The 14,067-nt window shown below is 37.9% G+C and overlaps 1 protein-coding gene across 5 annotated transcripts in view; it reads left to right on the forward strand.

Moving 5' to 3' along the window:
* fam131ba (family with sequence similarity 131 member Ba) overlaps positions 1-14,067 on the forward strand; it is a 29,174-nt gene that overhangs the window by 6,595 nt on the left and 8,512 nt on the right. Inside the window, exons 2-5 of one of the 5 annotated variants that reach the window (XM_057355170.1) lie at positions 2,754-2,791; positions 8,441-8,476; positions 9,131-9,233; positions 11,998-12,216. In XM_057355170.1, coding sequence (XP_057211153.1) covers positions 2,754-2,791; positions 8,441-8,476; positions 9,131-9,233; positions 11,998-12,216 — 396 coding nt within the window. The remainder of the gene's footprint in view (positions 1-2,753; positions 2,792-8,440; positions 8,477-9,130; positions 9,234-11,997; positions 12,217-14,067) is intronic. The other 4 variants (XM_057355171.1, XM_057355173.1, XM_057355172.1 and 1 more) reach the window with 4 other exon arrangements.

Genomic DNA, 14,067 nt, shown 5'->3' on the forward strand with positions numbered 1-14,067 from the left:
ACAATTATAAAGTCAATGCCATTGTTCATATATTAAGCCATACATCGCTCTATACCCAGGGATCCTTTTAATGTGTGCTGTCTCTCTCTCTTGCTGTGCTCTCGATTGGTCTCTCTTCTGTCTCTCTCTCTCTAACCGTGCTTTCTCTGTGTCTCTCCTCCGTCTCTCTCTCTCTGACTATGCTCTCACTGTCACTCTTCCGTCTTTCTTTCTAATTGTGTTCTCACTGTCAGTGTCTGCTGTCTCTGTGACTCTCTCTTCAACTGTGCTGAGTCTCTGCTGTCTTTCTCTCTTACTAGGCTCTCTTGATGACCCTCTGCTGTCTCTCTCTCTGACTGTGCACTCGCTGTGTCTCTCTCTCTAACTGTGCTCTTATGTCTCTACTGTCGCTGCTTCTCTCTACCATCTCCCTCTGACTGTGCTCCCTTTCTGTGACTGTGTGCCTCTCCCTTTGCCACTCTAGTCGTTTTAATCACTTTATGCCTAACCTCTTTTGTCCTCCATTTTTCTTTGTTGTACCACATTGCATAGCATTCAATGTCTCTCTGTCTTTCTCATCCTCTTTGTCTCTGTCTTTCCTTTCCTCACCCCCTCCTGTCCGTGTGTTATTGGCTCAGTACTGGAGGTGAGTCAGCCTCTTGGACTTCACTCCTAATCAGTCACCGCGTGTGTCACAGGTCCAGCACAACATTCCTCTACATTTAAATCTCTCTTAAAAACCACACATACACACACTCTTTAAATCTTAAAGACGGATGACTGCTCCTGAACAGTTCAGGCCATGAGATCTGTCAAGCCAGATTGTCCCATGGTCCAGCTGTTCTTCAGTGCGATTCTTGGCAGATACACTGCGTTTTATCTCTGTGATCTGAGCAGATACCATCAGGCTTGTGCTGGGTGCATATGAATCGTGCTTCTGTTTTTGGATTAACCTCTGCATTGTGCAGTTATCCGTGTCACATATAATATTTGTTTATGTTCTCTGACTGCTCATTTCTCAGTCTCATTCCTTCACCCGCAGGCTCCAGCCCTCATAATGCTCAGTGTCAGACCCAGATATAAATGTAGATGGACAGAGTAAACAGTGCGGTAGCCATGTGGTTCATAGCGACCTTGGAAGTGATGGCTTATCCTTCATGTCTCCTGGGATTTTCTCAATGTGTTTTCCTGCATGAGTGGAAGTGTTTTGTCTGCATGGGTCTGCATATACAGTATGTCTGTCTGTCCATTTGTCTCTCTGTCCATCATTCAACTCATCCATCTTTTATCCTGATCTTCTGGTCCTGACTGTCTCCTTGTAATTGATTACAGTAGACCTGTTTTAACTTAACTCACTTTATCTCTCTTCCTCACTTTACTCCTCACTGTCCCTTATTGCTCTCCACCAGAGTTCTGATGCTCTGCTCTGTCTCTCCAGAGTGGGTTAGGTTGATTGAGGAAAAGCCCTTAGGCCCAAAGGCTCTTCTGTACTTACAGAGAGAGAGAGACCAGGAATTAAAAGGCACACGCTCGCACACATGCATGGGACGTGAATAATGCGTTTAGAGATCCGAATCACCCTTGAGTGAAAACGGATGCAGATAGAACAAGTACTGGTACATTCTGTTTTGAAGCGATTAACCCCATCGCAATATTGTTATTCTATTGCGTGAGCAGTTTCATTCTGTGAACTACTAACACTATTTCTCCCAAATTTCAAATAAAAATATTGTTTCTATTTGCATTTATTTGAAAAGATGCTCTGTATTTTTTCAGACCTCAAATACTGCAAAGAAAACAAGTTCATATTCACTTTTAAGCAATACAACAGTAATATTTGTACATGTTTAGGAAAAGTTCAAAAAGTATTTTTTATGTGATAACCTCGTTTTTTATCAGGGTTTTGTGTTCATGTGTATTGTCATGCTGTACATCTTTCACATTGCTGTTGGATGACTTTGTCACCCCTGAGGTTTGATTTTGTTGAAATTTAACAGACACTAGAAATGCTGATTTGAAATGAAAATGTGGAATGGTCTTAATTTTTTCAGTGACTGATATATATATATATATATATATATATATAATTATTATTGATGTGTTTTTGATATGTTTTTGTTCTGTGATGACTGGTCACTTCCTTTTTTCGGCTCGATCCTACATAGGATTAGCGGTATAAAGAATAAATGTATTTTCTTGACACATCTGTGTTTACGCAGCCTTTAATGTTTCAGGGCAAATTTTATGCACATCACTCAAAATGTTTTCAAAATTGGGTTACATGTCATTTCTAGTTTGTCATTTTGAATGACTCACTGTAAACACAGCATCAACATTTATTTTAGAATCAAAATGATGCATACAAATAAACAATAAAGAAACCAACAAAATAAAACAAATGTTTGACCTTCATGGGCACATTCATTCTTGGAAAATGAATTTCCTTGAGCAGGGTTAATATTATATTCGGCATATCTTGGAAGCCTGTTCTTGAAATGCAAAATGATTTGCATAATTGCATCACAGACTGCAATCGCAAAATGTTTTTATCATTTTATAGAAGTGATGTGATATCAAAGCGTGATGCAACAAATCTCTATCCCCACAGAGTGCCGGCAGATTTGGAATGGATAATTAATCTAATTTTAGGTCTTTGTGTGAATGTCAGCAGAAAATCTAGTGAAGAGCTGTCAGTTTGATTTAGCTTGTGCTGTAAAGGTTGCGTAAGCCACACGCCTATTCCCGTATCTCAAACTCTCTCTCTCTCCTTACAGCGGCGGATGCAGTTCCTGTTCGGAAAGATGGGGAGCAGGTGAGAATGACAGCACTTTGCAATATTTAAGATTTGCTTTGCACCAAATTTACTGTATATCCCATGTTGCTCTGATGGCTTTAAGCGTCCGAAATGACATCTTTAGTCAAGATGTTACTTGTGCGATCTGCGTTTCGGTCCAAAGCTGTCACATCCACCATTTCTTTGCTTACTGCTGACATTTCTACCTCATGGCGCTTTAATGAAGTCTTTAGCTAACATGAAGCCCCTAGGTGTGCCAGAGGTGTCTTTAGAGCCAAGTCTGATCTGTGCCTCATAATTCTGTTTAAAGATGCAATGCCACCTCATCTTCAAAGACATGGATGGTCGGGGAGGTCAGTGGGCATTAGGGCTGTGTACTGGCAAGTGCCTCCCGATACGATATATATCACGATAGATGGGTCACGATACAATATATTGCTATATATTTCGATAAGATACACATTTGCGATATATACTGCAATACTTTAAATAGAAAAAGTAAAATTAGAGCTAGAAATACAACATGCTGTGCACCACCGGGGGTTTTCTGTAAGGATAAGTGTAAAAACATCCCTCCAGAGAGCTTGCACAACAAGGCTAAATGAAAATAAATAAACTTACTAATAAGGTAAATTATAGATTTAAGATTATCATTAATAATCGAATAGCATTTGAAATTTTGTGGTGAAGACGTGTCAAGTGACCGCGTCCTTCTTTATCCAGCTCTATCATCTCAGCTCTTGTCAGGTCGCCGCTTCCAATTCTCCGCTCTACCATCAGGTCTGGGCATGAACTGCTACCTGCTCGCTGTGGTAACCTTGGAACAATGAGACACGACTGGCTGAGAGTAGAGTACTGTTCTGTACTCTTTGATGCAACAAGTACATCAGTTGTGTTTTTGGTTCCGGTTGATCTAACTAGTGCAGCCTAAACCCTCAGAAGATTTATATTATGGAAGTCTAGTGTATGCAAGATTAAAAAGATGCGTCTTTAGTTTAGATTTAAACTGACAGAGCGTGTCTGCCTCCCGGACAGTGCAGGGAAGACTATTCCAAAGTTTAGGCGCTAGATATGAGAAGGATCTACCACCTGCACTTGATTTTGAAATTCTAGGTATTACCAACTGACAGGACGCCTGAGAGCTTAATGCACGTGAAGGACTGTAATACAAAAGGAGTTCATTCAAGTACTGAGGAGCTAAACCATGTAGGGCTTTATACTGTAGGTAATAAGCAAGATTTTAAAGTTAATGCGATGCTTTATAGGTAACCAGTGCAAGGTTGACAGAACCGGGCTAATATGTTCATACTTTTTTGTACGTGTAAGAACTCGAGCTGCCGCATTTTGGACCAGTTGGAGTTTTTGTAATAAGCCTGCAGGGCAACCACCTAACAGTGCATTACAGTAATCTAGTCTTGATGTCATGAATGCATGAATTAACTTCTCTGCATCTGACATTGACAGCATATGACGTAGTTTAGATATATTCTTAAGATGGAAAAACGCAATTTTACAGATGTTGGCGACGTGGCTCTCAAATGACCGATTACTATCGAATAGAACGCCAAGATTCTTTGCTGACGACGAGGGTTTTATGGAACATCCGTCAATAGTTAAACAGTATTCTTGGTTGTTACTTATAGCAGTTTTCGGTCCAATAAGTAACACTTCCGTTTTGTCCGAGTTCAGTAATAAAAAGTTGTTACTCATCCAGTTTTTTATATCGACTATGCATTCCATTATTCGATGGAACTGCTGTGTTTCATGAGGCTTCGAGGAAATATAAAGTTGAGTATCATCAGCATAACAGTGAAAGCTAACTCCGTGTCGCTTTATTATATCTCCTAGAGGTAGCATGTATAATGCGAAGAGCAGAGGCCCTAAGACTGAGCCCTGTGGTACACCGTACTGGACTTGCGATTTGCGTGACACCTCATTGTTTATTGCTACAAATTGAAAACGGTCGGATAAATAAGATTTAAACCATTTCAAAGCTATTCCCTTAATGCCGACATAATTTTCGAGTCTATGTAGGAGTGTGCTGTGGTCAATGGTATCGAATGCAGCACTAAGGTCTAGCAGCACCAATAACGAGATACAACCTCGGTCAGACGCCAATAGCAGATCATTTGTAACTCTGATCAAAGCAGTCTCTGTACTGTGACACGCTCTAAATCCAGACTGGAATTCTTCATTGATGTCATTCCTTTGAAGGAAGGAGCATAATTGAGTTGAAACTACTTTTTCCAGAACTTTAGATATGAAAGATAGATTCGATATAGGCCTGTAGTTCCCTAGTTCTCTAGGGTCGAGTTGGGGTTTTTTGACAAGGGGCCTTATAACAGCCACCTTATATGCTTTAGGCACATGTCCTAATGTCAGAGATGAGTTAATAATACCAAGAATAGGATCTATAATTTCTGGGAGCATCTCTTTCAGTAGATTTGTAGGTATAGGGCCTAGCATGCATGTTGTTGATTAAGATGATCTAATGATTTTAGACAGCTCATCGTGATCTACGGTATAAAATAATTGCATTATCTCCTTAGGGGCACTGTAGTTAGTTTGTTCAGCGGGTTTCACTTCTGATTGCATTGTTATAATTTTTTCTCTAATATCTTGGATTTTATATGTGAAGTAGTTCATAAATTCATCACTGCTATGCTGATATACAGGATCAGAAGTCACTGACGATTTATATTTTGTTAATTTAGCCACTGTGTTAAATAAAAACCTTGGGTTGTGCTGGTTTTCTTCTATTAGTGATGAAAAGTAGGCGGATCTAGAAGTTTTTAGGGCTTTCCTGTATTTTCGAATACTATCCTTCCATGCTGTACGAAATACCTCTAATTTAGTTTTCTTAAAGTTGCGCTCCATTTTTCTGGCCGCTTTCTTTAGAGCCTGAGTGTGTTCATTATACCACGGTGTGGGGCTGCCATTTTTAATCTTCTTTAAACGTATAGGAGCAACTGTGTCTAGCGTTACCGAGAAGGTGGAATTACAATTTTCAATGGTAGTGTCAAGATCTTCAACGTTATTTCTCATGCTAGCAATTTGAGACAATTTGGGCAGATTATCGAGAAACGCATCTTTGGTAGTTGAAGTTAATGTTCTACCATATTTGTAACAATGAGTTTTATTTACAGCCGTAGGCCAGTGAAGCAAACATAATACCAGATAATGATCCGAAATGTCTTCACTCTGCTGAACGATTTTAACATCGTCCACATTTATACCGTAAGACATTATTAGATCTAAAGTATGATTACGAAGGTGAGTGGGTCCTGACACATGTTCAGGCTCATGTTTATAATAATAATCTTTGGGGACAGATTCATTTAAAGTAATATAATCATCTGGTTTTAGCCATGTTTCTGTCAAACAGAGCATGTCTATTTTATGATCTGTTATCATATCTTTAACAAAAAGTGCTTTATTAGAGAGAGATCTAATATTTAGCAATCCGAGTCGTAATAGTTGATTATCTGTATTTTGTTCATGTTTAATTTGTTTAACGTTTATTAAATTACTTTCAAGAGCTTTATGCATTTAATTTTATTTAACTTCTGTGCTGTCAGTGTAAATATGGCTCTAGAGACATGTCATGCCACCCTATAGTGCCAAAAAAGGTAGAATCCATTCTGTCAAGAACCTTGATGGTTTAATGTGTGTCTGAGACAGACTCTGTATTAGATTTTTCTCCAAGGCCACAAGAGCTGGACTCCAGAGCCCGGCCATTACCATTACAGTATTGCCGTATAACGGGTTTCTCTCCTGGGAAGACACAGACTCATTCGTCATCCCGATTTGCCACACGTATTTCCTGTCCTAAGGGCAACATCTCCTGGCTCCCTGTTTTACTCATCCACAGATGAATTTGGCTCCAAATCTACCATTTTAAATTCTGATACCTTTCCAAGAGACAAATGGTGTTTTTCATATCTCAGTGCTGAATTAAAGCCAGGGGTGATGCCATCTCTCTGTAGCTGTAGCTGGAGAGACTTCTGGAGAAATGACGTTCGTGCATTGCATGCTTTTCTGTTTTTGTGTATGTATCAGAGAGCTACATTTGACACTGAGTTTGCAACTTGTCTATTTTGTCAGTCACCCACAAAGTAAATCCTGTTGAATATTTTTTTAAAGACTGGGAGATGTGGTCTGTTTGTATGCATCAGGTCTTTGAAAACTCATGCTGGTCCTAACTAAAAGCAGCCTGAAAACATCAATTACTGTTAAATGGAGAAGAAAATTAATTTAATGCATGTTAATTTACACCTATAGCTGCTGCTTTCGCCCCCCACAGAACATTTTTAGGTGTTCACCATAATTGCACGCCCGCCACAATACACCAGATAGTATTTTTCGGGCCCAACTTTAAGGTTTATGCATAAGAGGTTAGATAGAAATCGATCTACCACGAAAAACCGTCAGACCCCGACGGCAGTCTATTTATAGTTTCCTCCAGGCAAGATATTTGCCCCTCTGCAACGCCCCTTCCTGACACTGACCTCTATTTGACCTTTAATATTGATCTCCATCTTTATGAACAATGAGCGGCGCTTGCTGTCTGTTCTGGCACCAGTGTTTGTCTCGCTGTGCTGGGCGCAGTGCATGCGATCGATCGCTCACTGCGAGTATGTTTGGGTTGGCTATGATTACTTACTCTAGTGCAACTCATCACTGTCGCCTCGTTTGTTCTTGCCGTATGTCCTGTATAGAGGCGACAAACTTGAACACAACGGATACAGTAGGCAGGGCTTAATTCATGAATATTTTACACCAATGTCTATATTTTACTGTAGCGCTTTGGCTGTTTGCTGAGTGGTAGAAAGATCTGGTTTTAATGTATGGTTTTCGAGTCTGTTTACTGCATAGTTACTGCATTTTCCAGTGTTTTTTCTCTGGCAAGCCCGCACCTAAAAAGCACCTAGTAAGAAAATGTGATTGAATGCATTAAATCAGTCAAGTGCACAGTTATTATATCTTTTTTGTTTGATTTAGTTTTGTTTATTTTTGTAATATTTTGAATTAACTTTTATTTTTCATGTTAATTTTAGTTTATTTTTAATTTTGTTAAGTGGTTTTATTTATTTATTTATTATGACTTCATTATTATTATTATTACAATTATTATTATAACAATTGTTGCTTATTTCGTAATTTTGGTCAATTGTTTATTCAATTAATTGCTTAAAGTTTAGTTTCCCATTTAATAATTTTAGTGCTGCATTTTAAACTTGCTTTAGTTTATTGCTAAGGTAACATCTCTAATTTTTTATTTTAACTAACAAGACGTTTAATTGTTTTAGTTTTACTAAACTATAATAACCCGGATCAAATTATTCATTTAAATGGGTGATTCTTTGTCGGTTTATAACACAAAGAGTTGCCAAGAGGCAATGGAACCAACATATCAACATACCCGGGAGCCTAAAATCTCGGTCCATATAACAGTTCATAAGAGAAGTTACAGCATTCTTCTGTGGTCTGTCGGGTTGTCTTTGTGCCTGTTGTTTTTACAGTTCTGGTGTTTTGCACTTGACTAGTTGTTCCACCTTCTGCTGTTCTCTCAGTTCAGATCATTCCTTCACTTCCTTCATTTCTTTCCTCCACATGTCACTGTATCTTTCCCATCTATTCCTTAACTGTTATCTGCTTTGCCTTTAGCATGGACGTGCCGAGTATTCCTGGGAAGGAATCAATGTAAGTCCGGTATTGACCTTTTCTTCACACATGGCTTCTTTCGCTCTCTTGTTCTCATTCTAACGTCTGGTTTGATGGTGGGCTTGTATGTTTTCTGTATAACGCTACTGACTTTGGAAGTCACAACATGTGTTTAAAAACTACTGAAACTATGACATTATGACAGGCACGATGCTGATAAATGTCATAACAGTATTGTGTTGAAAAAGAAAATATAGCAGCCATATGGTAATGATGCTATTTTTATTAGAGTCAAAACTATTGGATATAGACTCGAAGCTATACAACTTAACCTGGAAGTCAAAAATTTTTTTAAAAGTATTTTCTCTTGAGGTTTGCTTTCGCCGGCAGCTGTCTTCGTCCGCATCATATTATCTGAGATTTAGACAGATTTTGTGACTTGTGGGCGGCACTGAATGTCCAAGAGATGATATCACAGTATGGTTCACAGTGACATCTGCTCTCAAAAAAAAGCAGACTTCAGAGTTTAAATCCCTGAAAGTGAATCTACTTCGCTAGCTATACTTTTCCACAATCAATATACATTTCTATTCGATTAATGTTCTTTCTTTCTTTCTTTCTTTCTTTCTTTCTTTCTTTCTTTCTTTCTTTCTTTCTTTCTTTCTTTCTTTCTTTCTTTCTTTCTTTCTTTAGCTGTCTATGGAGGACACCACCTCGATTTTGCCTCGTCTAAAGCGAAACTCAGACTCTTACGGGATTGGAGCTCTGGCTAAGTCCTCTCTGTCAGGTGTGTCAGGTGTGTGTCTGTCCCGGTAGCTGGTAACCGACCCCATGTTGGCTCCAGAGAAGGTGATGGTGATTGGAGCCAACATGGCTGCCCCTGTGGGTCCCCCTCCCCTCCCAGTTTCACCACGTGCCGTCATTTTTAATAGTGCATGTCAATGGCCTCTTCGGCCATTGATGAAATCCCCTAGTCAGATCCAAGCAGAGTTCACAAAACAGCTGACGTAAGTGCACTATCCATCTCCACAAGCTTTCTGCTGGGAAATGTGGCCTTTCAGTGTAAAGCAGTGAACTGTGTCCTGTAGTGTGTCGTGTGGTTGTGTGCCGTGTAGTGATCTTTTGTGCAGTAAATTGTTGGTCGATGCTGTGTTGTCATGTCGTTTTGATGGTTACGGCTCATTGTCACAACAGATGGAAATGTAGGTATCTGAATATCTTTTAGTGTAATGTCCTTTATTCTATCTGTTGTTTTTCTCTTGCTTTTCTTAAATGCTCGAAAATGGGGTGAAGTGCCCAGGTGACACCATTAGATTGTTTTTCCCTGAAACGAATTGAGATGATTTATCAAAGCAGGCTGTCACTTCATCGAATGGGGGTTTTATCATTGTCAAGGTCTTAAAGGGACAGTCCTCTTAAAATTGAATATTCTGTCATTGTTTGCTCAACCCTAATACATTTTTTTAAAGTAAAAGGGAAATACTCAAGCCTTGTTTTCTACGCACTTCAAGATTTAGTGTATTTAATTGTTAGTTTTTAATTTATTTAATTTTAGCGTTCCTGAAAAGAATGAATATCATATAGGAACAACAAGAGGGTGAACTTTACGGAAACAATTTTAGCTTTTTTTAAAGGGATAGTCACCCAAAAACAGAGGTGGGTAGAGTAGCCAAAATCTTTACTCAAGTAAAAGTACAAGTAACTAGAGAAATTGTTACTCAAGTAAAAGTAAAAGTCACTATTTTAAAAATTACTTGAGTAAAAGTAAAAAAGTATGCAATGAAAAAACTACTCAAGTAGCTAGTTACTTAGTATCTGATTATATAGGCCTACTACATAAAATTAATATTAACGCCAATATTTTAATAGTACATTTTAATCAATATTTTTAATTATCATAAGCAGATATCTTTGCAATATACTAGAGAGACTAAAGAATAGACAAACACAGAAGAGACAAGCATTTCTGTAAATTTCATCTAGTCCTGATGTCAATGTAGTTTACACAACTTAGAATAATAGACCGTGTCAAACTAAAGTGAACCTGCAGAGTTTTGCGTTTAAAATGCATTAACTAAACTCAGAGCATTTCCTGAGATGATCTAGAACAGTGGTTCCCAACCCGGGGTCGTGACCCCCACTAGGGGTCGCTAAAGGTTTACGAGGGGTCGCCAATGTTAATTAAATTTGAGTTAAAATAGGAAGCATTTTTATGTAAAACCATGTTGATTATTCTAGTAATGTTCTCTTATTATATGAATGAAAAAAGAAGCAATTTCTTCATTTTTAGATGTGTATTGCTTGAGTCGGGAAAAGGCGGAGTGTGACTTTAAAAAAATACGCGGCAAAATTCATATGTCAGACTGCCCGTTGTACAGCGCAACGCTCAAAACAAGGTAAATAGTCAAAGAAAACGAACGAATATGGCAAAGCGCAAGGGAGAAGAGAAAAATATGTGTGTTAAAAAGAAAATAAGGATTTATTTGGACAGTTATCTGGAATTTGGTTTTATTGAAGCAATGGACAATGTGAGGATTGAGTGTGTAATCTGTGGAGAGAGACTAGCGAATGAAAGCATGAAGCCCTAAAAACTGAAGAGACATCAGACCACCAAACACCCTGAGATGGTGGGTAAACCCAGAGAGTTTTTCCTAACGAAAAAAGAACTTGTTATATCAAACAGGCCACAGAACATTAAAGATGCTTTGACTAGAGCTGGAAATGAAAACAGACATGCAACGGTTGCGTCCTTCGAGTGCGCTCTTTTAATTGCCAAATCCAAAAAGCCGCACACCATCGGAGAAACGCTAATCAAACCCGCTTGTGTAAAAATGGCAGAAATAATGTGTGGAACGCAGGTGGCTTCCAAGCTTAAAACTGTACCCCTGTCAAATAATACAGTAAAAGACAGGATCGACCGAATGGCAGATAATGTTGAAAAAACGTTAGTTGAAAAGTTAAAGGAGCACCCATTTTCTAGTCATACAGGGTTAAAATGACAAGATGATGAGTAAATGATGACAGAATTTTATTTTTTTGGGTGACTATCCCTTTAAATCCAGTGTGTTTTACTCATGTTAAGGTTTTAACTAATGCGTCTCTCATTCCAATGATATATTTGCATACTAATGGGCTGTTTTGTTTAAAAGAAATGTTTAGACATTCCTCTCCACGCTCTAATTATTCATACAAGCATAAAAGCTAATGAATCTCATGTAATTCATTACTCGTGTGAATAATGAATTCACATTATAAAGATGGTCAACCAATCAGTTCCCCCTCACTGCTCATGGCAATCGATCAAGTCAACAGGCCGTAACAGACTTTTCCAAAGTCTCCCTCATTCATAACCACTCATTCATGCTGGCGCTAGTTTAGAATGTGAATGTTCTTTAAATGCAAATCACAAATATTTAAGACCCTAAAGGTGGCAAAATTAAAGAGGCATATGCCATGATTCGCTGCCTGGCTGCCTTCATACCGCCCGCTCTGCAGCTTCAGTCCAAAATAGCATCACATAGAGTCTCTACAGGCAGTAACTTGTGTGTTTTTTGTTTTAGGGGTAACTAGATCGATGAAGGATAAAGTGACCAAGCCCACCGCTATGGCTCAGGGTCGTGTGGCACATATGATCGAGTGGCAGAGCTGGGGCATACCATCAGCAGGGCCGGAAGGGGGAGCGGGTCGTTCCAACCTGGTCCGCGAGAGGGAAAGACGGCTCGAAAATGATGCTTATAGTGACTTGAGCGATGGGGAGAAAGAGGCGAGAATGGCAGCAGGTGAGATGATTGAAACGATGTTGTTGCTTAAACAATTTACGGTGTCAATAAGATGCATTCATCACCTTTTTGCACATTTTGCTGTGGTGCAGCTTGGAACCATTGTTTATCTCGAATTTGGAATCAACACAATGTAGGTCTCATTTATAATGTTATATCAGAACAATCTTGACATTTTGTTAAATTAAATGCAGCTGTACATGCACAAAAATCATTAAAGTGCTTCTAGCATCTCCAAATGGAATACAGTAATAAACAAATGGATTTGAGAAAAACACACTTGTATTCAAAATACTTTATTTTAAAGCAAGGGTAAATATCTACAGTAATGCAGTTTTGCATCTTGTAATGAAGAGGTTAACATTGTATAATACAGCTGCTCAAAAAATTAAGGGACCATTTTTATAATTATTTTCATTTTTTCTGAAATTATAGGTTTAAGTAAAATCATCATTTTTGTTTTATTCTTTGAACTACCAAGTTTTATATCATATCACTTTGACGTAGTCTATTTACATCTAACAGAAGATGGTAAAGTGGTTGTAAACCCTTGAATGTTTATAAATGTTGTATGAACTTATTAAACATTGTCTTAAATAAATGCATGAAGACTTTTAACAAACCAATAAAAGAATATTAAAAGACACACATTATTAAATAATAATAAATAAAACAGATGTAAAAATGACCATCAGTACTGTATAATAGTCTTTTCAATCAGTCTGTTATCAAATAACTGAATTTGAAAACTGAAATTGAAAAGAATGCGTTCATGTAAATAAATAAATAGACACTTAAATGTTTCTAAAGTCTTAATGTTTGCTGAAAATAGTATGGTACTGCATAATATAAAATTAAATATAAAGCCAATAAATGTATCTATACAAAAGCCCCAGGAAATAAATAGTGCAGAGCCCTGTTTAAATTCAAATTTTTTCTCTAAAAGTCCATTTTAATTCTTCTAGATGTTTTCTGGAAAACTATTGTATAAAGTATAATGTTGTACTTATACTTAACTATACCATCACTTTGATTTACTACAGTATACTTACTAATTGTAACTAACACAGAATACGCTACAAGTGTACTACTGTGTTTTTATGTGTGGGTCATAATTTGTTCAAATTAACCGGACTTTTATTTTGGCGGGCCGCTGCAAAGACATTTGAGTTTCAGTGCGAGTAGCTTTTCTCAAAGGAAACAGTGAAATGCGTGTGAAAAACTCTCAGAGCAGCTCGGAGATGTTTATGTGTTTACGTCTTTATATTGTTAGACGCAGGTTGCTGGTTGGTTGTGCAGTGCAAATAGGGCACCCCTCTGTTATATATATTTTAATTACTTTATATCTAACATAACATAATTTTCATGTCAAATTCTTAAATTTAAATCCAAGAGACATCCATGAATGGTATATCTGCAAGGTATCATCTTAGTTTAGCATTTAATTTTGCCAGAGATCTCAACGTCAGACATGAAATAAACGCGGTTTGAAAAAGCACGAGCAGTTTGTCCCTTCACGCGTCCCGTAATTCGGTTGTTTTACCTTTGTTTATTAGTTAGCAGAATGCTTTTAGTTTTTATTTACATGGATGTATTTAACAGTGTTTCCATATTATTTACAAGAACCGCTTACGGTCACAGAACGGGAAGTATTAGAAATAAACTCTATATTGCCTGTTTTTATTCATAGTTGTCTGCAGAACACAACACTTTTTATAACACGGTTTTTTTTGTAAAGGCAAAGAAAGTGTAACAATAACAACAGCTAGTAGACTCTACTGCATCTACCTGTCGATGAAACGATCTGTCGTGTTCAGTGAGCGGACACAGACTGTGAGGAGCGAGCCTTTA

The sequence above is a fragment of the Triplophysa rosa genome, linkage group LG16 (assembly GCF_024868665.1).
Source record: "Triplophysa rosa linkage group LG16, Trosa_1v2, whole genome shotgun sequence".
Lineage (NCBI taxonomy): Eukaryota > Metazoa > Chordata > Actinopteri > Cypriniformes > Nemacheilidae > Triplophysa > Triplophysa rosa.